Source organism: Candoia aspera, chromosome 7 (genome assembly GCF_035149785.1).
Source record: "Candoia aspera isolate rCanAsp1 chromosome 7, rCanAsp1.hap2, whole genome shotgun sequence".
Taxonomy (NCBI): Eukaryota; Metazoa; Chordata; class Lepidosauria; order Squamata; family Boidae; genus Candoia; species Candoia aspera.
Genome location: NC_086159.1, coordinates 79,565,333 through 79,592,874, shown reverse-complemented (window position 1 = coordinate 79,592,874; position 27,542 = coordinate 79,565,333). Strand labels below are relative to the sequence as shown.

Here is a 27,542-nt window from a genome sequence, read left to right as displayed (position 1 = left end):
ACTCATTTCACATGTTTCTTGTCCATATTTGTCATATTCCTTGGGAACAATTGAGGGAAAAGGGACTAAAATGCAGTAGAAGCTTGAGACAGAAATCTACTTTGTAAGGCAATTCTTTATTATTATTTGCACATGTCCATTGTTATCTGTATGTCTTGCCTCCCAGGAGCACCAGAAGTTAGGACTAGTTCTATATATTAGTACTTTATTATCAGGAACAATTGAATGCTCTGTGAATGAACTCTGTGTGAATTGTACAAGTAGTCTTACCAGCCCTTCTTTCATTTTTCAATGAAAGGTGGGGTTTGGGTTGCTTTTTGGCCACTGATAGTCCTACAGAAATTAAGTGCCAAGTATAAAAAGAATTTTAGAAGAAAAGATCTAAAGTTCACCCAATTGCAAAATGGAAAATAATGGACATCCAGAAGTTAACTTGGATAAACGTTCCAGTCTGGCCTGAATCACAGAGAACAGATTGGACCAGGGAATAAATCTTTTTCCCTGTAATGCAGCAGAAATCAGAGAAGACCTCTCAAGATTAGAAAATGTGGGTCAGAGAGGTGAAGTTGCTGTGTTGTCATCTGCTGACCCAGGGCTCCATATCCCAATCCTACAGTTTTCTGGGCATTAAAAAATATGTGTTTATTAAAGAACGCTTTCTTCTTGAGCTAGCCAGGATAGTCTTGGGGGAGGTTGTGAAGTATCCCATCATACTGGGTTGGAAGACGGGTATTATAACTGTTGATATCCTTGTTGGCTTCCATAGGGATCAGATGTATGGACTCTGCAAGTATGGAGGAACTAATTAAGAATGATTTTACTCAAAAGGTTAAGCAATCAAACTGGTCTCCCGTGGACTCCTATAACCTCCATTGGCATATCTGTCAAAACCTTGGTTGGCTTCTGAAGTACAAAAGTGGCTTGAACTTGGTACAATCTCTCCTAAAAATAACTCCTTTGGTTTTCAAGTAGCTGAAGTTATGAAAAAGGGATAATAGACAATAGGAGCTTGCTTATTTATTTATTTATTTATTTATTTATATTTCTATGACCTCCCACTCATACAGAATTCTGGGCAGCTTCTAAGGCAGTGTTTTTCAACCTTGGCAACTTCAAGGTCTGTGGACTTCAACTCCAAGAATTTCCCAGCCAGCATAAGTGCAAACTTATTGTCCATATCTCCCACAAGAAAGGCTCTGTCAAAGGGTCTAAGAGCAAAACAATACAATAAATGAAAAAATAACAATAAGCTGAACAAATACAAGAAGTGTGAATCTCATAAGGATCTTGAGGTAATGAGTTTGAAGAGTGGAGGCCCTCCGAGAGCATAAACACTGCAACTTTCAGACTCCTGTTGGAACTGGCTTTTCATGTTGTGGTTAGGGTTTAACATTACTTAACACAATATAGTTAAAATGCTAGATTGTTTTTGTCTGAGAATGTCTATTCTTATGTCTGTGTGTGTGTGTGGGGGGTTGTTTGTTTGTTTCAAGTCCTCTAGATAAAAAGAGAAGATTCATAGCGCCACAATCCAACGTATGTCTATTCAGAGTAATCTCACTGAGCTTAGTGGGGGTTATTAGCTGCTTAAGTAGGTACATAATTGCAGGCTATATACAACTGTCACTCCTTTGTCCACACATTTCAAATCCACTTACTCTCAGGTAATCTTGTAGGCTTCCTGCAGTCTCTGAGACAACATCATGCAGAACAATGTTTTTAAGTGAACGGTTCCTATTTCTTGATGCTGATTAATACATTTACCAATGTCTAACAATTGGGATTTTCAATATTTAGTGCACTGAGTGAGCTGCATATTTTCCAGTCAAGTAAACAATAGCCAAAAATTTCAATAAATGCTGTGGCAAGCAAGCACTTTTTGAAGGATTCAGTTTTGATTGCTCGCTTGACTACGTATTAAACCAGAAAACATGTAAGATGTTTAGAGTTTATTAAAAAAAAAAGTGCTAAAGCTTTGATCAGTGTAGATAGTGGGTGAGGTAGTTCCCCTCCAGAGTGAATGAAAATGAATACAAATAAAACATTGTTTTGTTGGAAGCAGTGTTCAAAGAGCTGCTGCAGAGCTTCATAGACCTATCCTGAAAGAAACTTTTAAAAAAAGAAATGACTAACCATTCGGATTATTTTCCCTCAAAATCCTAAAAAATAAGCAAAATATCATGCCACAATAAATTTCTGTATTTGATGAATCTCCAGAGAAATGTGTGGAAATATATTTAAATACTTCCATCCTCTCTGAGCATTTAATACTAGTCTAACTTTCCAATAACTAGCAGAAGATTTAGTATCTTAGTTCCCAATTTCTGGCTTAGACCCTTTGGAAGTTCTTTCCTTGAACCACCAGTATCAATAACAAAATTATTATGTTACTAAAATACATAATGTAAAATTTTAAAAGCAAAAGGAATGAATTTTAGAAACGAGCAAGGAATTGAAAAAAGGATGTAGTAGCATAAAGAGAAAGGCACACATAAAGACAGAGGGAGCTAAGCCTTTTACAATAGGAGCTGACTGAAATAACCACGGTTTCTTCTTTGAGTCATGAGAATAGCTATTTTCTTCCTTAAAAGCTTAAAGAGCTATTAAGATGGGCAAATCACTGGTAAAACAGCTGGAAATGTAAATAGCAATTTCAACAGTTCATTGCTTCTGAATCCAAATGTGGAATGCACAGATCTACTTCAAAAAAAAAAAACCTCTGGTTTTATTATATTGAGTGGGGAACTCTTTTCTCAGTGGACTTGAATGGAGACGGTGTGCTTTATTTAGCAAATCCACTTTTTTTTTTTCCAAATGAGCAGACGGATCTCTAATTTTCACGCCATTCTCCCTTAGAGACCTCCTTCAATTGCACCATTCTTTCATTATGTGGAACTAATGAAGTGCTCGGCAGCCTTTAGCTTTGCAAAGAACCTATTGCTCCAGGAATACAGTGCTTAGATAAAACATGTTTCGTTGGCCAACTTCAAAACAACATCCTTATATAGGAAAAGGAAAAGAGAGAGATGGGGGAGGAATGACGTGGAGAAGAGATGCAAAATTACTGGATGCAAATAAAGGGGTGACAGTGAATGCTATCTAGAATAACACATATTGAAAAGCAGAATTGCTCAGCAAAGAGAAATGTTGGCCCCCTCTTTGAAAATCAAAACGTCTCATAAATATCCTGTTTGCAGAAAACAGAGAAAGGTGGTGTAACTAATAGTTAAATAATCTAGTTGAAAATTGAACCAAGCTACTCTATTATTTATATATGGCTGGCTGGCAAGCTTATTCTAACTGCAATGGCTATTGTTTTACATGCTTCAAGGCATTTCATATTAATAGTGCTTCATTTCATCAGTGAGTGTCTTATTCCTGGTTAACCTCTTCGTCTCTCATTTTTTACAGATGTAACTCTGTGTTAATATATCATACCGATAACTATTTGGTCTTTCAAATTTGATGGAAATGCATCACAGCATTTTAGTATTTGTCAACAGAAGCAATTGATGGGATAGATGTATTTTAACATTTGTTAGACTGAGGCCTTACTATTTTTCTTGTTTCTTACAACAAGCACCATAATGGTCCTCCTCTTTCCTCTGCCCACAAATTTGAAATTGATTTTCTTTTTTTAAAAAATTAATTAGTTACAATATATTTTAATCTCCAGGACCTTCAAGATCTCTGCACTAGAAAAATAATATTCCTGCATGATCTATAGAACTTTTCAAATTTGAAATGATAATTCACATGATAAATTCTTATGTAAGACAAGCCCACTGGTGAGAAACAATCAATAATGCTGGAACAATGGAGAGAAAGAGAAATGTCTGCTTTTCATTTTTTTATTAGCCTTCATGTTCTCTTGGGCTGCTTACATTTCTTTTATTTAGTCCTCCATTCTAATTTGTAGCATATTGTATCTTGGCTTTAGCAACTGAAATCACATTTATCATCTTGATTACTGCAGAGCTGGCAACAAGATGTCTGTTGGCTAAGCCCCAGTAAAAACTAGAAGAAACTATAATGTCTGCCTTTGTAAAACAACTGATATTTTTGGAAACTGCTGTAACTCAGCAAAATAATTTTTTAGCATACCATTTGTTTTGAAAAAAAAAATCCCTACACTCTGTCAAATTTACTGCTGTAAAAAAAAGGATATAAATGCCTTTGAAAGACAACATGTTTCAAGAGACGCCAGTTCTGAAATTTCAAGACTTTCCTTTGTTAAGGATATTGTCCAGCCTCAGTTAGCAGTCACTGTATTTTAATAATTACCACACCTCTCTTGAACAATGCCAGATAAGAAAACTCAAGGAAGTGGGAGAAATGCCTTACTGTTACATTTATAGACACACACACACACACACGGTCCAACTTTGATGTTGTGATCTGTTTTGAACATCTAAGAACTCAATCTGATTTTCTTGTAGCTTGAATTCTCTTTCTAGCAAAAATTGTACGTATGACACTTGAACAAAACTCAATCTTGACTCTGATGCAGGCTTTTTATATGTATGATTTTCACTCCTGGAAGAAAAAAGGAAATTAGGAATGAAATCTCCAAAGCCATTACAACTTTCAGGTAATAAACCATAACCAGTTAGCACCAGGTTGATTGGAAGGATGTATAGTATTTCATGCTTTAAGATAGAAATGTACAACTTCCATTGGTTCTAAGATTACACCAGGATTTCTGCAGAAAAGGGCTGTATTTCCAGACTGGATGGGACGAAGGCCCACCAGAGGGAGTTTAGGAAATTTAAGGCTGAAAGGGGTTCCCTAACGGTCTACAAGCTCAAGGCTGCCCTTTAAAGGCCTCTCAAATCCCCAAACAATGGGGGGAACAAAATGTTTGCCCTTGCTCACTCTGATAGGTTTATGGGGACCACAAGAAGTGTTGATGTCCTGAGCTGTATTTTTTGTACCCCTGGTGTAAAACAGGTAGTCAGGATTTACATTTGCCTTTCTTAAATATAGGCTTCATTTCTTATGTAACTGCAGCAGGAAAATCAAAGTGTAAAGTTTCTGTTCATGTGGGAATTAAGTGCAGTTAATAGACAAAGATGCTCTCAAACTGTGGCTCTTAGCTTTCTATGGAATGGCAAGATGGAGAGGACTGTTAATGTGAACACTCCCAAGCTCCTTTGCATGCAATATACAGTCTAACCAGACCCTTTGTTCAGCAAGGAGCGACAGACTGAGAACCAGACAAAGTTACACTGCATCTTGCTCAGCAGACTGGGCGCTGGGGAAGCTCTGATAGGTGGCAATGGATTTGGAAAATTACTCATATTTCTGGGGAACCTGATACCATTATGGATATATTTCTGTAAATGTCTTTAATTGCCATGGAGATGGAATGTTATAGCCAGTTTTGGCTACCATGTTTCAGAAAGGACAGTGCAAGTTCAGACAATGGCTACCAAGGTGGTGAGGGACTGGAAACCAACAGTTGGACGCAATGGGTGTGACTAGCTTGCACAAGAGAAGACTGAATGTTTTCCCTCCAGGCCCCTTAACATCTTGGATGCTCTGGACATACTCCAGTTGGTGGAGACCCTGGTGCTCTCTGTTTGCTTGCAGATATTTCATTACGCAACTGGGTAACAGCATTACCTAGATGGGTAATGAAACATCTGCAAGCAAACAACCAAGCTCAGAGAGCACCAGGGACTCCAGAGTTCAACCCTGAGTTACAGATATTCTCTTCTGTCAATGTCCTGACTAAAATCTCCTGCCAGAACTGGTTGTGATATTCTAGGTATGGCCTGACCAATGCAAAATAAGAGAGTAAGGATGACTTCTCTTGATCCTGACATATCTTTGTGTCATCTGCAAATCTGATAAGCATAGGTACTAACCCTTTATCCAAATCATTTATAAATATGTTCAGCAGCTTAGGGCCTAGAACAGAGCCCTACGGTATGCCGATATTTCATCCTGACATGGAGCCATTGTTGTAGACTTGTTGGGAACAGTTGTTCAACCAGCTCTGATCCATCTAATGATAGTAGACTCAGCCCTGATTTTGACTTCTTTTCTACCAGGATCTCTTTACTGAATGGTTTGCTGAAGATGATGTATGTTATGTCCACCACATTCCCCTGAACAACTGAACAAGGCACTATCAGAACAGGAGATCAGACATGACCTGTTCCTGATAAGCCATCCTAGCTTTTGCCAAGCAACCTATCTACCTAGTAACAGCATCAAGCTGAGTACTCCATAGTTACCCAGGTCCTCCTTTCCCCCTTTTTGAAGACTGGAGAAACTTTTGCCCATCTCCAATTTTCCAGCACGATGTCCTTCCTCTATGTTTTCTCAAAGATTATAGAAAGAGGGTCCAGAGATTACCAGAGATGCAATTTCTTTGGATATGTTTGGTTTGGTCCTGGAGGCCTAAGCATGGTCACAATAGCCAGGTCTCCCTTTCCTTCTTTCCTTGAGTTGCCATTCCATCACTGGGTCAGTTGTTCTGCTTATGTCCATCTGAACATACAGTAGATCCCTTTTGAAGGGAAGATTGGAGCAAAGTAGGAATTAAGGAGCCTTGCCCTCTTCTTCTCATCTGTTACTGTCCTACCATCCTCTCCTAGTAGTGGGTCCACACTCTTTTTTTTCCCTCCCTTTTGCCATTTATATAGCAGAAAACCCCCACTTCAGTAGCTTTTAGCTTTCCTTGAGAGCCTATGTTCCATTTCTGCTTTAGCCTTTCTGACTTCTTTCCTGCAGATATTAGCTACTGTTGATATACTTCCTTGATGATTACAGCCATCTTCCATTTGTTATATCTTGCTTTTAACTCTTAGCTCAGTCAAAATCTCTCTAGGCACCCACAACAGTTTCTTCAGCTGTCCCCTTTTTTCTCACTGGAATGTTGTGTGAGTATTGTATTTTTAAGAAGTTCTGATCCCTCCCATGCAACCTTAGACCTGAGGATTTATGTTCTTCAGATCCCACTAGTTATTTCTCTAAGCTTGTTCAAATTGGCTGTCCAGCAAACTAGTGTGGATAGACAACTACTGTATGTTCTAGTTTCTCTTCCTCTGGCATCCTGTCTCCCAAAGGTCCCCTTTTTTAAACCTCCTCAGTCACTTTGGTTAGAATCAGGTTGAAGGGAGTCTCTTCTTCAATCTTGTGGAAAAGGAAACAGCAAGGCATTGAGAATTTGGGGGACCCTGCAGTTGGAGTTAGTTTTCCAATATCTGGATAGTTGAAAGGGGCAGTTTATTGATTTCAGAAGTAGTTAGCTCCCCAGCTCTAGAATGGTCATCTCCAGTAAAGAATGCATGACATCTCTTTTAATATCTTTGAGCTCAATGGTGTTTGCAGAGTCAAGTGATAAAATGTGCATTGTGAAGGTGCAACACAGACTTTGCCAGTTACTGATTTATTTGCATGTGATGTCACGGCTGAGCTTGTTTCATGATGCCACAACACACATTTTGTCATGTTGGTGTCATTCTGGTTATGAACCTATGTTTGCAATATAGGCAAAGATATTCTCCCTCTTAATATAAATATTTTCACTGCTTTGCAGCGACTGAACTTTTAAACTAATTTATTTCTGCTGCCTCTGCTTGTGTGGTTTATATATATTTTAACTACTTTTTTGTTTTAAAGGTTTAAATGGTCACCCTTTCACATTTGTAAACTTTCTGGGACGATTTTATTTTGAAAGATGGCACGTAAATAATGTATAAATCAATGAAGAACTGAGTGAAATAAACTGATAGTTGCACATTCTCATCTAAAAAACCCCTGTATTACAGCTGGGAGATTATAACAAATTGCTATTATTTATTTATTTGTTAGATTTATATCCTGCCTTTCCTTCAAAAGCTCAAGGCAACATCCACAGAACTTCTTCCTCCAATTTTCTCCACAACCACCACCTGTGAGGAATTGTCTGCCCAAAGTCACCCAGGGAGATTTCATGGGTAGACTTGAACCTGATACCTGCTCCTAGTTCAACACCCTCACCACTTTAGCCCACGGGATGGCTGGGGAATTCTGGAAGTTGAAGTCCACCCATCTTAAAGTGGCCAAGGTTGAGAAACACTGCTCTAGACCCTCTTTATTCTAGGTTCAGGTTGGTTTGCACTGACGAAGGTATAACCATTCTGCTTGGTGATCTTTGTGGGGAGACAGATCAGGAGTAGAATTTTATTAAATGTCCTTGATCCTTCTGACCAAAGAGTGCTATTCTTACAGTCGGGGACTCTACCAGAAAGCAGCACAGGGAAGACTTTGCTGAACCCAATTTAGGCTATGCAGTTATACAGGATGGTATCTTGTTTCCTGCAGCCATCTCCCCTTCAACAGATATTTCATCGTCCAAAAATGTAATTCAGGTGAGGGCTAATTTGCTTTTAGTTTTTGATGACTCAGTCAGTGATTGGGTCCTTCAGAAGCCATGGCTTACAGCCTGTAATGTCTGGTTTTACACATCAAGCAAAGACAAAACCAAAGCCCATTATGGTTTAGTGTGATATGTGAATCATTTCATGTAGGGTAGGAGCTGCTTCTATTTATTTCTGTCTACACCATCATCAGCATACTGTAGCTTCATTCTGATTCCTTGTTTGTATCATTCAGTTTTATGGAATGCTGAGGACTGATTTTATTTTAAATAAAATGAGCATTACAAATTTCACTCCTAATTGCCCATTTTTATTCCACATAATAAATAGGAATGAGTCAATTGATATAAACCTTTACCATTTCCCTAACTTTAACAGGATAGGGCAGTTTTTTTTAATCTGTATGGTTTCACTGATTTTTTTTAAAAATCTGAAAAATAATTTATATATGTTTGGGCTGCTAAATTTCATCCTGTATCTATAGCTTTTGAGAGAGGTTTGGAGTCAGAGAGGCCATGCACATGGTGTTTGTTGGGAAAGGCTGAAGACACAAACTAGCAGAGGAAACAAAACTTTCTCTTGCTGGATGAGAAAGCAACAGAGTGGAAGAGCATCAGGCAGGGAGGGGGAGTGCAAATGGGAGAATAACATTAAATTGGAAGAGAACAGAACACCCAGAAATGGAGGAGGGAGCCTAAAAGATATATCATGCCCAAAATAATTCCCTTGATCCTGGCAGCATCACCGAGTGAGACTGTTCTTATGCTAATATTCCTGTTGCAAGCTTTTAAAGTAAAAAAAAAAATCCCCAATGTAAATGCTTTCAAATGCAATTTGTTGATAAATTCTGGGTATTTGATTAGAAGAAGACAGGCACTGGTGGACTTCAGGGTGTCAACTCTGCCATAAATAGAAGGGATCTTTCAAATCCACTCCTTTAAAAATTTGTCAGAAATTTCTTTTATATCTCTCATGGTAGTACATGCAAGTTCAATAAAGCAGAACAGAGTAAAAAATGACTGAAATGTCAAACTAGACACTACTTATAGTTTCCATGCCAATGGCCGGTCATGCGCTAAGAAGCTTTAAGGTGTCTAACTGTGTTTCATTGCATGCTGATTGCAGCCCCAATATATATAATTTAACACTTCAGATGCATCTATAGTCCATTAACTTGTTCTTACAAGCCTTGAGCCTTAACCCTACTACATTTCCAAGCATGCATCTTATTTAGGATACAGGGATAGGATGGGAGTGTAATCTAAATGTTTCCAAATAAAAATTACTGTTGTCCTATATGTCCAATTAGATGTCCTCTGCACAAGTTATCACAACTTTCTTCACAGCGTGAATGAAAATACATAAAAAGTAGATTCCATTTTCTTTACCTGAAAATTCATTTATACTAAAGAAGGTATTTCTATTGCCCTAATACAACTGTGAGAAAAATCAATGACGTTATAGCAGTGACAATGCTTGGTCTTCTTGCAGTCACAGCTTGAAGAGGTATAAGCCATAGTACCAATACAGGATCTAGTACCTCACCCTTCACATACATAAATCAGGAATATGGCCATGCAGGGAACATAGTTCAGGACAAAACTGAAACTTCAAACTGGGGAATAAAGTGAATCCACAGTCAAATTAAGAGAGAGGTAGTGAGATATGAAATAGGTTCAGATGAGCAAGCAATGAAGCTCAGGTGGGTTGGTCAACTGGAAACACAGGACACACTGTTGAACAGAAGTATGTGCCCCAAAGAAGGAAATAAATCTCCCCCAAAGAAATTGAAAAGGTTTATAGACTTGTATTGAAATGGCACATGCTAATCGACATAGATACATGCATCTTTTAAAAAATATTGTATTTTAAACAGAAATACAACTCCAGCATCATAATGAGATTATTTGGTTTCCTACTATATTTTCTCTGCAAGTATTAAACAATGCTGGATTATCTCAGACCTCTGCTCTTCTTTCTTTTCAACCTGACTGAGACTATTTTTGATCTGCCCTTTAAAAGGGGGCAATAGAAAAGTAGTATGGAAAAGGCAGGAGGTAGATAAAAGCAGAGGAGTGAAATAACTGAGAAGAAAGAGGATCAGGGAAAATACCTAGAAAAAGTATACAAGAGAACAAAGCTCTTCTCAGGCATGTTTTGTCTTCCTCTTCGAAGTTCCCATTCACATCCTCAGGTCTGCATCACTCAGAAAGTCTCCATTACAACCAGACAAGCAGACAACCAAAGGTATACCCACTAGACTTAAATCAACCATGGTAATGAATTTGGCACAAATACAACAGATTTGGAAAATTAGTCACAGTAGGCTATCTGGTACCCTGTATTTTTCTCTTGTACGGTGGAATATAATAACCTTTGACTACTCAGAAAAGCTGCATTGGATGACTCTATTCAAATTCATTTATGGCAGAGAAAAGTAATTTATTTACCTTCATCTCCCATGGCATAGATCTCTATCATATCTTGGGACAGAACTGCTTTACATTTCCACCAATCCTGCTTTAATTATTGTCCCTAACGTGTTGATCTCAGGATGGTCAAGAAAATGTTCAAGGCTGACTTCATCAAACTCTGAGGCCACTTCCATATTCTAGAAGACCAGAAGGGTTTCAAAAATATTGCCTGCCAAGGAATATTTTTGTAATAGGAAACTTACAAAACTACTACAATAAAACTATTGGGATTAATTGGTTACTCTCCACCTCTACTGAGGCTCCACACCTGCAATTTTAAATCCTGGTAAACATTGATATATTGATATAAATAAAAGTATGGAACATTCCTTCACACCCACATTACATCCAACACAGAAAACCAAATGTATGTTCTATTGGCTTAGTACTAAATACCAATAGAATAGATCCACTGTTACTATTTTCTGTGCCTTCAAATCAGTCTTGACTCCTGGCAACTACATGGTCAAGTCCATGCAGTTTTCTTAGTAACATTTTTCAGAAGTGGTTTGCCATTGTCTTCTTCCTAGGGCTGAAAGAAAGAGGTTGGCCCAAAGTCACTCACCTGAGGCAGGACTACAGCTCACAGCCTCCTGCTTTCTAGCCTAGTGCCTTTAACCCCCACACCAAACTGGCTCTCACTGTTAATATGGAAGGTATGAAAACCTGAGGAACTTCTAGCTGGGTTGTCTCAGCATATATGCTGATGTGCATCAGAAGACCAAGAACATTATCTCTGAGATCAACCTAGCTAGTCCAGGAAGAGAAACTAATGAGCAGCAGATCAGATCATACACCAATATGGTTCCTGTTTTATCCTGAGTACCCACCTTCAGAGGCATACATTCAAACTGGTGCATCTACTTAGGAGATAAATATGCATTAAATAATACAGATGTGCTTTCCATCCCAAGTTCTAAAGAGAGAACAAGGTTCTTCACCCAGGATTGTCCAACCCCCGAGGATAAAATTGCTCAACCTCATAACACACTTGCTGGAGATACCCTACCTCCAACCTTTTTTAATATCTATACAGTGCCATTGAGTACAATCATTAGGAGGCATCTGTGAAGGTATCCTCAATACGCTGATGGCAGCAGCTCCATTCCTCTGTGAGGTAAGAATCAAGAGAGGCTGCTTGTGACCTAGACCAGCACTTAAATACAGAGGCTGACGGGATAGGGTCAACCAGCTGCATCCGGCAGGCCAGAAACGCTATGGGTGCAAGAATGGGAGCAATAGGCTTGCAGTTGGGATCTTCAGAATCCATTAAGATTCCAGGTCCTGGCTGCCAGTCTACCAAGCTAGTGTTAATAGTGGCATATAAAGCCCAAATCAAGTATGTCAGATCCTGAGGCACCTCCCCATCTCAAGGGGAGGGCCAGTGCTCTGCTCCAAGGGCAGAGAGACAGGCCTTCTCTGTAAGGCTTCCTTCCGGAATGCCTCTCTTCTGGCATTCTGGCACCACACCGATGTTTTTAAAGCGCCTTTTTAAAATGTGAATTTTAAAGTTTACTTTTTCTAGCTGTTAACTTCATCTTTTATTTGTCTTTCTGTGGATCATTCTTATTCTTTTTACTTTTTTAAAAAAACCTTATTCTGTTTTTATCTGGTGCTTTTACAGTGATTGTAAACCATTTCAGGACTGTTAAAAATAGAAAGTGATAAAGGCTGTCTGCAGGGGGGGTCAAAAAAGTCAAGGTGGAGGCCAGAACCAGGCAATCAAAGCCTGGGCTTTTTATGTGCAGGGCTCAGACTGCCTGGTCATGGCCATCTTGAATTTGTTACCCCCTCCCTTTGGATGCCCCTGAAAGTGATACATAAACACTTTTACTAAATAATTGATCAGTCTCCACAATACAAACCAGATCAGCATATGTACTCATTCATAATAAGGTCCTGGGTGATTATTTTGCTATTAATCGGTCTGGCATTGAACACCAACGTTGTCGGTAACACCAAGGTTAGGTTATCTGAACTGGAAAAAGTATGAAATGGCCTTTCTCCATAGTGTATTCCAACTTATCATCACCCCCAAATTCATAACCAGACTTTTTGCACTTTGACATCTGCTAAGTAAATGTTCAGGCAAATGTATATTTTGAAATGATGAACTTCTTACATATGCCTTGAAATTCACTAGGTGGAGCTCTAAGGTATCAGGGAATCTTCCCGGGGGAATAGGCTGAACATTTTCAGTGAGGTATGTCAGTTGTAAACTCACAAGTGTTTCTTTATGCATTTTTCTTTTGCACTAATGTTGAGGATAATGGAGAAAAGAAAACCTTTGAATATAAAATAAAATAAAAATTCTTGTACTACCAAGGAGAGGTTGAAGTATTCGAGAAAAATGCCTTGAGTTATAGACAGAAATGTAAATTAATAGAAGAAATGAAGAACGTATACACTTCTTTAAAATATTCAAATTACTTGGAAATTGCCAATTTAATTCAAGAACTTTTAAAATACTAATTCGTTGTTTATTTTCAAGACATCCATGAACTGGAGGGTCATTTTATTCTATTATCTTATTTTACCTGTCCCAGCTTCTCTCTCATAGTCATTTCAAATGGTCATTTAGCAATATAGAATATATTTTCAGTAAGAAAGTAATATAAAATCAGTTTGAATCGATTAGTCCAAACGCAACCCTTTTAAAAACCAAAGCCTGTGTGGTTAAGTGGAAGAAGACTTGATCATAAACGTTTTCTTCTTTCTAAAGAATATGTATATGGTAGTGTAGAAAGTACAAAAAAAGCGGGGGGGGGGGGCTAAGAATGAAATCCAGTCCATGAAAACGAACAGAAAGGAATGTCCATTTTGGTAGCGTTTGGACACGGGCCCAATTTAAAAGAAGTGCTTGTTTGAAGCCTCTCTCCTTTACTTGAAATAGAATTATTTTATCAATCAACGGTCAGTGAAACTTGGCAATTTGATATATCCTCATTAAAATCAACAAGAGTAGTTTGTTGACATGGCAAGAAATTTAAAATATGCCCCCCTCCTTTTAGCTGTCTCCAAACATTATGGAAATCTGGTGGCTGGTATTAATGGTAATGACCCAAAGCAAGTGGAAAAGGCAGCAGCTCCAGCTTAGATGAGCCTGGAGGGAAAGCAAAAAAAAAAAAGCATAGAAAAAAAGTTTTCTTTTAGTCTGCTCCACGAAGGGGGAAGGGGAATCCCTCTTAGTGTTGTCAAGGAGATTTGCTGTTGAGTTTCTGGACTGTGCGGCTTCAAAGCCCTCTGCCTTTAGCCCGAGAGGAGCGGGTTTTTTTTTTTTTTGCAAATCAGGCTGTCACTGAAACCCCCCCGGGGGGTGGAGAGGCTGAGGAGCGCTGAAGACAGGGCTGGCCCAGCTCTAAACCCTGTAGAAAGAGCTCGAGGGGACGCCGACGGGAGCAAGCATCCAGCCCACAACTCCGAGGCAAATGGACGCGGTCTGGTTATGGGAATCCGCTTCAGAAGGACAAGAAGGCAGGCATCTCCTGGAGCCAGGGTGGGATGGGAGCCTGGTGTGTTCTGAGTAGGAAAAATGCTCGTCCTTCGAGGCCAGGTTATGAAGACATTTTAGATCTCCGAGGGGCATTTCCCACACAAGGATGCCCGGTTTTGCTACTTCTGGTCCGTCAGCCGCACCTGACTTGGGAATTTTCCGTGCCAGGAAAAACATCTCTTCTTGGTATCAAGGGCCAGAAAAAGGGCTTCTGAACAAGACTCGTGAAAACAACAGTCGGTTGGCAGGAACGGCCCCCTCCCGAGTCGGCACCTCTGAGAGGAACCGGGTTGCTCCTACTATGCTCAGAGCAGGGGGGCCCAAGGGAGGCGGGACGGACACTCACCGCCTCCTAAGGGGGTGGGGCTTCCACTGCATGGTCACAGCCATCATCTTGCCTTTTTTGACCCCCTCGCCCTGCCCCGGCAGGCCAAAGCCTGATCCCTGGTGGGGTTACGGCCACGGAGCAGGGCCTGCGGGGAAGCTCCGGGCTGCACCCAGGTCTCCTCCCCCCGCCGCTCTTCCGGGGACCGGCCTTGTTTCTCTTAACCCGTGGCGGGGGCGCCTCCCTCCTGGCTCAGCGGCGCGGACCTTCTCTTCAGCCCGTCCCGAGGGTTCTGCGGCGCGGAGAGGATCGCCATCTCCCGCTCTCACCGGTGGGCGCCTCTGCCTGAGGCTAGACGGATCTCTACCATCCAAGCCACCGAATTCAAGCGTGCGGAAGACACCCAGGCGCCCCCCCTCCACCTCCCCAGCCCACTGAAGGCTGCCGGTCGCCTTCTGCTCCGCCGCGCGAAGCGCCCCGTCCCGTCCCGACCCGACCCGCCCCGCCGCGTCCCTCCGGCCTCCGCGCGAGGCACCCAGGCCAGCGAGCGGGTCCGCAGCGCCCGCCCCCTCCTCCGCGCCCCTCCCCCTCCTCCGAGGAGCGATTGGTGTTCCGCCCGTCGGTCCCGCCCACCGGGCCGCCCCTCTGCGAATGAGCGGAATGCTGTCAGCGCGTCAGTGTCTGTGGCTGCCGCTGCTAGCCCGAAGCGCGTCTCCTCAGCAAAGGAAGCTCGCAGGTTGCGCGGAATCCGACCCGGAGCATGGGGACCGGCGGCTTTGCGCGGCGCTTGTGTTTGTGCTTGGCTCTGGCTCTCCTGCACCTTGACAGGCTGGCCGGCGGCAACGGGGTCCCAGGTAAGACCCGCGCGGGCGTCCGTCGCCCTCCCCCTTCCCCCTGCGCGCCAGCCCCGGCTTGCCCTGGGAGTGCGGGAAGGAGCGCCGGCTGCCCCCATGCCGGCGCGCGCTCTGGATGCCGCGGGGGGCGGGGGCGGACGGGGCCGAGCCGCTGCGGGGAGGAGGGTGCGGGCGCTGAAAAGTCGCGCAGCGCGGCTTCTGCGGCTCCGCCTGGCGCGCCCCGTCCGCCGAAGCCGAGGAGTTCGCTTCGAGGCGAGGGGAGCGCGACCGCTCGAGCGAAGTGGTGCTCAGGTCAACCTGTCTAGACAGAAAAGTATAGGAGTTTCCCTCCATCAATACAAACCATTAATTACGGAGTGTATTAACTTCAGCTTGTTTTCCCGTTTCCCAGCCAGCCTCCCCTTTCAACCCAACTTTCACAGGGCTTCCTTCTTACGCTTAAGACACTTTATGCTTAATGATACCAGGTACCTCTTTGACTCTCAGATTCTGCATCTGGCAGTTAACTATTAAGTGGGATGTGTGAAGCAATGTTAATAATAGACTTGATTCTCTGCCTTCTAATTCCAGAGAGTGCTCGTGGTTCTTTCAGCCTGAGGTTGAGAGTTGGGTTGGGGAGGAAATGCCCTTCCTTTTCCAAGCAAAATATTAGGGTATCTTGAGAGATCTGTCCACACATGTGAGATTTTGATCCATTTATTTTGATGTAGAAATATGTGCAAAGTGATTTGTAAAGGCAAGCTACCATTACCCCAAACCTTTAAAGTAAATTATATCCCTGGATGGTGATTTCCAAACTCTGTTCAAAGGTGCTGAAAGAACACTATTTAAAGCTGCTTCTCTACCCTGGAAGAGGCTGCCCACTGGGTCTCTGCTTCATTCATTGGGCTGGACTTTACTTTTTTTAAATTAGTTCCTACTGGAGAGGGCCAATTCTCCCCCTTTTCTGCAACAAAGTGAGCCTTAATTATCTGACCTCCAAGATAGCTTAACCAGAACTCTGTCTTTTAGGATAAGTAATTCTTCCACATTCTGAATAGTAAACTTTTTCCAGATACGGTACTGAAATGTGCTTTTGGATTAACTTCAGGAAGATTTACTAAGTATCTCAGCTATCAGAAGTTTGGCAAAAATTAATAAAATCAAATTATGTTTGTCTCTTTCTCTAAGAAAAGTAGATAATGTTCCTAGAGATGGGTAGAGGTAGATTGGCATGTTCCAGCTGACTCCTGGGCATTTACGCATGTGACATGCAGGAGTCCTTGGTTGTTGTGAAATGTACCTACATGCCATTAGAAAGGGCTTCAACCAGGGGTGTCTGCAGGATGTGATCAGAAGAGGCAATGGTGGCTGCAATGGTGTGATAAAATCTCTGAATGCAAAAAACGGGCAGAGCTTCTATCCCACTGTTGCAGCTGCCATCTTGAGTATTTTCACCCTACCCTTGGGTCAAGCTGTCACCTCTGCTGATCTTGATTGGAGCAGGTTTTTTTGAGTCAGAAGTATGAAATTTAGGCAGTTGAGACAAAAAACATTACTTTCTGCCTGATCCCCTGCCTGTGGGACTAGATAGTGGCCCTTATCTCTCTCTCTCCCTCTCTCATCTGGGCCCTTAAAATCCCCAAGCAAATTTACTCATCTTTGCTTTTGCTTAGAAGGGAAAACCACAGCAAATGTGGAAGCAACTAAAATACATTAAAAAAAGGCACTGGAGCCATTCCTCACCCTCCCACACACACATTTTGATAGAGGACAAACTCTATTCTCACAACAGCTTTGGGCAAAGCAAAATATTGTGCATTATTTTATATGTCTGTGTAAATAATCTAAGATTCTCAGATAGTTTACCCCAAATAACTGTCATCCCCCCCATATACCCCATATCTTTCCCTTTGCAAAACTCTCTGAGATGCAGAAACAATATCTGCTGCCTCTTAATAGCTGCTCACCCTCTCTTCCTTGGTGGCTTGAAGGAGCTTTGGTTTTTTCACTGGAGCATTTCTGAAACAATGAGTGTTAGTATTTCAAGCTAACAATCAAAGTGATTTTCATTCTGGGGCATTTTTTCTTGCGATCTTTACATCTAATTGGCATAAAATAAATCTACCCAAGGATGATGGGGGTCTGTTACATTTCCCCCCCAATTTCCCTCCCCTCCCCCAGTCCATCGATAGTATAAATCAAACTCCTACTTTTTGGTAGCTAATTGCTAGATATATTATTATTCATGGTTTCTATGAGTCCCAGATGGGCCACTGGTATTAAGTTTTAAAATAAAATGGCTTAAGGCTCTTCTGGCAGGGAGGCAAAATTAGCCAATTGACATTTCAGCCACAATCAATAGCTGTTCACCACTTTCTTCCCTAAACACCAAACCGATTCCCATGGAAAATGCCCTTCCAGAGGACCAGATGCTTCTAGCAGTGATTGACTTTCTCTGAACAAGCATTTAAAAAAAAAAAATCAATGCTACAAACCCAAAAAGAAGATTGATTAATTTTCTTTTAGTTCTTTATTTGGATATTGAATATGTTGACCTACTTCATTCATTTCTTCTATACAATATTGGCTTTTTAAAATAAAGGGTTTTTTTTCAACATTAACAATTATTTTTCCTGTTGAAAGTAAGGGCTATAGAAGCGCTTTTCTTCATAACAATGTAATATTATCCATCTATTTTCAACACCAGTGGTGAGAAATATTCAGAAGGTTTATCAGTTAAAATGCACTGGGGCAATAAACTCTTCCCTTTGTTACTTTAAATATTTTGCTAAGAAAACTACACAGACATGTCCATGAAGTTACTAAGAGACGAATGTGATGCAAGAGACTCTACCTTGATTTTTAAAACATTTTCTAGTCCACAAACAACACACAATGTATTATAGGGCTGTGCAGTGCTTTGGATTATATTCCAAAGACGTACTTCATAGTGTGCAGAAGCATAAATATAGCCCCTGTCTGCATCTCTTTAAAATAGCTGTGTCTTTTCCTGGAAGTACATGACTCTCTTCAGCAGCTATCCTGTGGTCTTGGGAAAAGATTCAGCTCTTTAAAGCATTGCTGAGAGGATCTGCATTCAGACTGCATTCATGTTCATTCTGAAGCATGGTTTGGGAATAAAATTCAAAGCTTTGCATAGACCTGCTCCATGATGTTACATGGTGTCAACAGAGACTGACATTTGTCATGTTGAAGAGCCATACTAGGGTTAACATTATTTAGTTAGGGCATTTTATTCCTTTTAGCATGGCAGGTTTACAAGATGGGTCATACTGCAAAGCAAAATGATTCAGTAGCCTAAGGGCTAAAAATTGTCATCTTTGAAATATTTTGTGAAAAAAACAGATAACATTTGAAAGATGAAGCAACAAAGAGATTGTAGAGGCATGTTCCTTTCATCTCCAGCTTAGCTTCGGAAGATGACCCTGGAAAAAACAAAGACCATATGGAACCCACAGATCAATAATTTGCCCATTATTCACAGGGACAAGGAAGAAATACTGACTTTCTTTAATTAAAGGTGGGAAGAAGATCCAAGGGTTACCCCCATCCTAACATTCAACCTTAAAGAACCTCAAATAGAAGGACTGTAAAAGTCCATCGGCTCTTCCAGGGCTAGTGACCTTTTAGTTGTTTAGAGAATGAACTGATTCAGTGACTGAGCTCACAGATCAGACTAAGCCATGGCTTGGTTAGTCTTTTTCATAAACACTGGGTGGCGTTTGCACAAGCAAAGCCATTGAGTTTATGGCTTAACTATGGTTTCAAGCCTCAGTAGCTCATGCTGGGATTGCAGAACATGGTAAGCTAAAATTGCATTATTATAGTATATTCTTCCAGCATGAAGAAAAAGGGTTTGTTTATTCTGGGCATCCCTTCTCATATCCTTCATTCTAATCTTCAGTATAAGTATTCACATTGTTCTTTTAGAATATATCAGATTTACTAGCGTACAGTTTAATTGTAGAAGATATAATTCTTTTGAAAAGACTTGTAGTTCTTTTGGAAATAATAGATTTCTTTATTTATGATAGCAACCCTGTACTTCTCCCGAATGAAGTTTCTTTCCCACATAATGTAAGTTTAGATTTGGTAAGAATATGGAAGGAGAGGAAGAGAAGTTTTTTTCCACGAGATCTTTCTTAGTGGGGGGATGAAGTTTGCCTTAAAGTCAGGGACATCCAGGGGCAGATGATGCCTGTGAAACAGGAGCAGAGGTTTGATTTCAAGGTCACCACCTCCATCTTGACTTTTTTAGTCTCCCTGTGCACAGCCACGGGAACATCTTCCTTTCAGGAAATTCGACACCTTTGGAATTTTGAGTGCAACTCTTGCCCCAAATGGGTTCTGGGGTGGATGAAGGCAGCAATGAGCTATCTGGGTTTTAGAAGATGAAATCCTCCAGGGTCTGTCTTGGGCCTAAATGTGTTTTCAGAAGCACAGGCTCCACTTAAGCCTTGGTGTTGCAGCATCCTGTTTATTTTGGTGTAATTAAAAGGATCTTTACAGGTTAGGAAGGGCAGGGAGCGTAGCAGAATCATTTTAGCACACTGTCCACTCTGGAAATGAATGATAAAGAATACGAAGGGTAAAAGAAGACCCTTTATCCCCCCTTCTTTTTCTCAAACAGCCCTCCCAGAAAAGTAGGTTTTATTGGGGGAATGCCATCCAGCAAAAAAAAGGAATAAAATGCATAAAACTTCATTAAAAAACTGCATAAAAAGCTGTGGAACTGCTTGAAAGAAATGGGAATATCATCACATCTCATCCAACTGATATAATCTCTGTACTCTGATCAAGAAGCAACTGTAAGGACAGCATATGGAGACACAGAATGGTTCAAAATTGGAAAAGGCACTTGTCAGAGTTGTATTCTATCACCTTCATTATTCAACATGTACGCACAAGTAGTTATGAGAAAGTCACATCTGGAAGAATCTACTATTGGGGTAAAAATTGGTGGTAGGAACATCAACAACCTTTGTTATGCAGATGATACAACACTGCTGGTGGAAAGTAAAGAAGATCTAGAACGGCTAATCCTAATAGTCAAAGATGAAAGTGAAAAACTTGGATTGTGCCTTAACACCAAGAAAACAAAGATAATGACAGCGGCAGAGAATGTACAAGTCAGTGTTAAGATCAACAACGAGGTAATTGAAGCAGTAAAGGAGTTTAACTTCCTTGGCTCTAAAATCAACCAAAAGGGTGACTGCAGCCTGGAGATCAGAAGACGTATAGCGCTTGGATGAACAGCAATGACTAGTATAAATAACGTCTGGAAGAATAAAGATATTGGCCTCCCAACCAAATGCAGACTAGTTAATATGATCATATTTCCAATAGCTACATATGGTTGTGAAACTTGGACTTTGAGGAAGGCAGACAGGAGAAAGGGAGATGCATTCGAATTGTGGTGCTGGAGATGACTATTACGCATCTCATGGACAGCGAAGATTACCAACAGGGAAGTCCTAGACAGAGTCAAACCAAAAATATCGCTGGAAGCCAAGATCACCAAACAAAAACGGTCATACTTTGGTCATGTTATGCAAGCTGACTCACTCGAAAAGACAGTTCTGCTGGGACTGGTCAGTGTCAAAAGAAGACGGGGCTGCCCTCGGACTCACTGGCTTGCACTATCAGAAGGGACACTGGAATGACTTTGAGGGAACTAAAGGAAGCTGTAAGAGATAGAAAGGCAGGGAGAGCATTGATCCACAAAGTGACCGAGAGTCGAACACGACTGAATGGATAGACCAGACCAGACCAGCATAAAAAGTGACAAGCAGCAGTGAAGCAGCATCCTTCCTTACTACAATCTGTGTAGCGAATGAGCCGGGTTAAGTATTTATGCTCTGGTTATTGCCTGCAGAGTCCGGAGGTGCACTTGTCACTCTGCAGAAATGTGGTTTTATGTAACCCCTTGCCAGGCAGCTGAATGATCTCCCACTCCTTACATCTGAATACAGTTAGAAACCCAGGGAAGATGAACATGACAGATTTTTTTTTAATGGACTATTTTGACCATATGGCTGGAAAGTAGGATTTTCATGTGGTCACAATAGGCCTGCTGTGAGTTGCTGCCCGAGACCTAGATTAAGGCTGAACTACAATGGCTCTTAGGAGGGCACTAATGCACACAGCTTGAATCTATTAAAAGCGACTATTCATACAGCGCTAACAATAAATACAGTGCTGTAGAGAGGCACATAAATAGAAGACCCTGCTTAACCAGGAGTAGCCTTGATCTAATGTAATGCACGGGCAAGGACTGCTCGTGGCAAATGGGAAATAAGGTGTTATCTTCAATCCTTTCCAATATGCTTGTCCTCCCAAGGCATGATTTTGCAGGTCCCTGCAGACAAATTAGGGCTTCTGAACACCAACAAGAAAGTTGTATGTTGTGCTAGACATTGCTGGTGACAGGATATTGGAAAGCAGCCTTGAGGATTGGCCCATAAGGCTAGCTTCAATCATCCTGATTGCAGCAAAGGTCACTTTAAGCCAAGCATTACTCTGATGCATCCATGGAGTTTTCTTGACAGCAGTGGGAGGCTTTGCTGTTGCCATCTTCCAAGGGATGGTTTTGACATCCAGTCTAACCTATAGCCCTAGGATTTCCTAGTAGTCTTCTATCCAAGTTCTAGACAGGCCCAATCAGGCTTAGCTTTTGGGATTGTTCAAGGCTGACTAATTGCCGTTACCTGCTATGAGAAAGGGTAAAGTCATGACATCTGAGGACTTCCAGGATTCATCCCAGAAGTTTTCCTGGAGCAATATGGAAATGATTTACATCCTTTCAGGAAGCTTTTTTAAATTTCCCAGTCTAGCCTACTGCCCAGGGTTTCCTGATGGCACTCCACCCAAACAAACAAATCTTTACTATGGTCAAAGACCAGCATAAGGAGGGTGGGGTACAGTCAGTTAAAAGCACAAAAGATATATTAAAATCTAATATAGGAAGCTGAAACACAGAACTATATTAAGATCTGTTATAAAAAGCTAAAACACAGAAATAGAAAATACATTAATACGTTTGTTTGTTTGTTGTTGTTTGGCACTCCATCCAAGTACTAACCAGTTCCATCCCTCCCAAAGAGTGACACATCTGAGCAAGATGAAGACATTTCATCCCCACTAATTTCCTTTCTTTCCCTTCTCCCTTCTTTGGGCTTGTCCAGCCTCTCTCCACATACTGCACTCAAGAAAATAATGTTGTTTTCCCTACAGTGATAGAAAGGGAGACATTAATTTTTGTGCTGTCTACATTTTACACTTCCCCAGTGTGGACAGACAGTACAAACAGTGTGGATAGATAGTTTGTGTGTGTGGCACTTCGATTGCCCTGTGCCATCATCTTGACTTTTTTACCACCCTCTGCAGATACCTCTGCTTCTCCTTCTTTGCCTGTATCACCCTGGGAGGTGGATGGAGATGCCTAGCTGAGGGAACCATTGACTGTTTCACTGGATAGGTTCTCCTCAAGGCTGTCATGAAATCTCTTGCTATTTTTTTTTTCCTTTTAAAAAAAATTGTTTTACTGCACAGATGCTGATGAATGTACAGAAGGGACAGATGACTGCCACATTGATGCGATTTGTCAGAACACTCCTAAGTCATTCAAATGCATTTGCAAGCCAGGTTACAAAGGAGAAGGGAAACAGTGTGAAGGTAAGGTTAGCTGCTCTTCTACTTTGGCCAGTGTCCCCTCTACCCTTGCCCCCCATTTTATTACTCTGCACATCTATGGGTAAACAGCAGAATTCCTGAAACGATTAATGCTGGCTATCCCTGGTTAACCTCAGATTGTGGCTGTTTATTGGGAAGAATGTCCTATTGGTCCTGGTTATTGTTGACCATTTGAACTGCACTGCCTGCCTTCTATGAGCTACTTCTCAAAAACTGAGCTTGCTTTAATTCAGGAAGCAAAACTTAACAGATTCTCTTTTGTTTGAGTGTGTCAGCTCTCCCAGGTAAACCAGACAGGAAACATGACCAGATGAGCGAATTCTAATGTAAGGCTACATTAGCAGAATCTTACAAGTCTGAAAGTGCAAATCTCCTGCCGTCACTTTTAACAGCCTGATAGGTTAGGGCGGATCCTTTCTATGTTTGTTTGTTTGTTTGTTTGTTTGTTTGTTTCTTTCTTTCTTTCTTTCTTTCTTTCTTTCTTTCTTTCTTTCTTTCTTTCTTTCTTTCTTTCTTTCTTTCTTTGCCATTAAGCAGCTGCAGGCTCCTCCCCCTTTTATCTGATCGTTCCCTAGGCAGCCTCTTCCCCTCATCTCTCAAGGTCGTTTCCACATACCATTACAAAGTGGGAACCTGCTGGGTGCCTGCTGTGGCTCCCACCATGCCATATTTTGTGTTTTGGGGCATTTGGACCTCAAAATAGTGAAAGGAAAAGAAGCATACATGTGGATTCTATGTCTTTTCTATACATGTTCTGCTCACCTGATTGCAGTACACCTTATCCCAATTGCAATCCCCTGACTTGGTCAAGAATTTTAGTATTTTGAAGTTTTTGATGTTTTCAATATAACATTTTGTAAATAAATTAAATTTAAAAAATAGATTAATGCAGTGACCTTTTCCATATTTTAAGGGCAGCTTAAATGTTTGGAATTCTAACCTTAATTGCTTTGCACACGGCCTCTTGCTATCCTTCAGAGAGCTAAACTCTTTCAGAGAGTCGTTGGATCAAATGGCTTAGTTCTTGCTAATTCTGTTTATTTTGAACAGTATTGTTTAAGAAACAAAAGTGAAAGAATAAACATTTCTTAAGATTTATTTAGTGAATGTATTACAATCAAACCAAATATTTGAAGGGCTTCTTAAAATCCAAAAGTAGCATGAAATTAAAATCAGTCATAATGCAGCTCAGAAAAATTTATATAGTTCCAGCTTTTGCTGGAATTCAGAGAAATAACATCCCCCCAAACTGAATTTGTGCAATCTAGTGACGGTCAATTTCATTCACTTTGTGTATTGTTTTAAAGTGTACATTTAAAAATGTAAAATGTAATCAATATGTTGGCAGGGCTATTTATCAAACAGGTTTGCTCAGATAATTCAATGGCCTAAAATTTCATGCTGAGAAGGTGCTTGACATTAGATGTTAATGTCTAAGGTCAAAAATTGGTGTAATCTTTTTTTAAGGGCAATAAGTAACTTTATTCCTGTTCTACCAAGCAGGAGCTTCACAAGAGGGTGTCAAAAAAGTCAAGATAGCAGCTGTGATCACACGACTGAAGGCTCACCCATCTTTTACATGTCGATACACATAAGATTCATGATCACAGCTGCCATCTTGACTTTTTTGCCCCCATGGATACCCTTGCTACTAAGTTCTTACTTTTAAAGCAATTGGAACAAAATGTGCCAGCTGCTTCCTGGGCACAATTTCTGAAGTTGGTGTTGACAGATGGGTCAGGCCTGACCATCAGACAGACACCCTCTTCCATTATAGACCTCTCTGGTTGTTAAGGTGGGTAGGAGAGTCCTTCTCGACACCCTTGCTGGAGGCTCATTTTGTGGGCAGATGTCTGCAAAATAGGGAGGTGCATAGATAGTGAAGGCCCCATCAAACATGTCAGATATACAACCAGTTGTTTTCTAGCTACTCTATTAGGACATATTCTACAAGCACACACAGAGAGACATCTATTCACATGCACACAGTATATCAAAAAGGAAGAAAAATAGAAAGAAAGAGAACGTCCTCTTCTCTTCCACTGGCCAGGTACATAAAAGGAAGTTGGGAGATTTCAAAGAATCTCATCTTTGCCAGGGCCAGACATCCTTCTTCTATATTCTGTGCTGGTCACGGTATCTGTGATGATTCTCACAACCCCCACTACATCGACCCGTCCCGCCCAGTCAGGCAGAGAAGGCATGTTATGGACCCTGTCCATGAGGGATTGCTGATTGGCAGGGTCCAGGAGGAGGGCCTTCTCTGCTGTGGTCCCCGCCCTCTGGAACAAGCCACTCCCTGCAGTAAGACAGGACCCCACTCTCCCAGCCTTCCGGAAGGGGGTGAAAACATGGCTATGCCACTTGGCCTGGGATAGGAGGGGGGACAGCCATTCATGGGGGTGGTTGGCCCCGTGAGGGCGCCAGGATAAGAGCTTATTGCCCTTTTTGAATTTTATATTTATATTGTATTTATATGTTTTTATATTATTTTTATTCTTTGTAAGCTGCCCAGAGTCATTGTGTACAAGATGGGTGGCAGAGAAATTTAATAAACAAACAAGCTTTCAAAAATATTTCTGGCCTTCTACCCTTCCTGCCTGTTCCGTTCCTGCCATTCCCTTTCTCAAGGAAATGCCAGGCAATCATCATAGATTTAGTATTTATGTTACTGATTATTTTTTGTATATATTTTTTGTTTTATATTATTAACTTTTTATATTCTGTTTTTGTTTTATGTTGTTTTGCTTTCTTAAATGTTGCTGGCCAAATCTTGAGTACTTTCCAGAACAGACAGATGAACTGTAATTCAGATAGAGATGGATGGATGGATGGATGGATGGAGATGATGTTCACAAATATAGTTGTTCAGATGTATGTTCTGTAAAAAATTACTTTTATTCTTCATCCACAGTCAAAAACTGTTTATTCCAAATCCTCCAGAACTTGTGGTTGATTTAAGCCTAGAAAATGAAGCTGCATATTCTTTTCAATATATTTTCAAAATGATGGCTCTACTTGGGAGAAACTAGATGGGGGAAAGATGTAAAGAACATTTTCCTATTCCAACTCTTTGAATTACAGAGAAAGTATGAATCTACACTGTGTAGTTGTTTATTTTTGCTTAATCGTGCTTTTAGTGGTCTTGCCAAGGGTCTACCTGGATTCCTGATTTTCTGGCACCCAATATGGGCTTCATGTGGGGCTTTATTATTGTCATTTGTAGGAGTAGACAGGGCAGTGATAAAACTGTCTGTATGGGGAAGCAATGCGAACCAGCTAGTCTTAAAAGGTCTCTGTGTGTGTTTCTTCTTGTAGACAATTGACGCAGCAGGCCATCTCATCCAGAATCAATATCTCGGGTGCAGATCTAACAGTGATAGGTAGTCTGCTGTCTTCACTAGCAGTGTAGCCAAGTGGCTGTTGATGTGGGATGGCTTTCCTGACCCCAACTGCTCTCCAGACCTCCCTGCAGCTGTCCTGATCCTTGTTTGTTGCTGGCTTGTCCGCCTCTCCAACTGCCTTCTCCCAGTAAGGCCCAGACAATGCAGGCAATACTCCAGCGTATTGCTCTGCTTACCTAATGCTGGCTGACTCAGTTGCAAGGAAGCGCATGTTCAGATGTGGACAGAGTCCAGCAGAGCAGCGGAAAGCCTGTGTGTCCTGTGTGCCCTTTTGGCTGGTCTCCTTCATGGGCAGTGGAAAACCCTGGGCTATTGCCAGGGCTAACGAAAGACTCTGGCTGGTGTGGTTGGGACTTTAGTACGGATGCTTTGATTTTCTTTTCTAAAGTTCTTACTTTACTTGCATTGTATATTGTGACCTGTGATTTTGATTTTCATGCTTTGTAAAGGAACTTTCCTAAAAGAGAACTTAATACTGGGCTAACAAAACTACAGATTGTTCTTCATAATAGTATTGCTATTATACTTATTCATAGAAACAACAATGATAGCAATAACATGATAATCATGACCATAATCAGCAGCAAGCCTGGCCATCATGTCTCTCCCTTCAGGAAGCAGCTTCCTTGGCAGTTTCCAGAATTGGGAGCTGATCATTAGGCCGTCCTCCTTTCTCTTCCAGCCGGCACCGCAGTGAAGGGTGACCTCAGCACAGATTCAACCGCAACTGAAGCCCTCCTGAGGCAGTGGCCAAACCTGCAAGATGGAAAGCCCTCCAATCCACAGGAAAAATCAGGTTGCCCGCAGGGTGTGGTCAAGAAAGTCAAGATCACGACAATGTGCCTGAGGCTCTGCTACTTTTGAAACATACAACGCACATTAAAAAGACAGGAGGAGCTTCAGTGATGCTGTTGTGGCTGCCATC

At 41.2% G+C, this 27,542-nt stretch overlaps 2 protein-coding genes across 3 annotated transcripts in view; one reads left to right on the top strand and one right to left on the bottom strand.

Annotated features, from left to right (window-relative positions):
* The window catches only part of TSPO (translocator protein), a 479,738-nt gene that overhangs the window by 161,434 nt on the left and 290,762 nt on the right, over window positions 1–27,542 (bottom strand). The gene's annotated exons all lie outside the window — the stretch shown is intronic.
* SCUBE1 (signal peptide, CUB domain and EGF like domain containing 1) overlaps window positions 15,362–27,542 on the top strand; it is a 239,113-nt gene continuing 226,932 nt past the window's right edge. For both annotated transcript variants that reach the window (XM_063308264.1, XM_063308263.1), the window contains exons 1-2: window positions 15,362–15,518; window positions 23,073–23,195. In XM_063308264.1, the coding sequence (XP_063164334.1) occupies window positions 15,425–15,518; window positions 23,073–23,195 (217 nt within the window). In that variant the 5' untranslated portion in view covers window positions 15,362–15,424. The remainder of the gene's footprint in view (window positions 15,519–23,072; window positions 23,196–27,542) is intronic.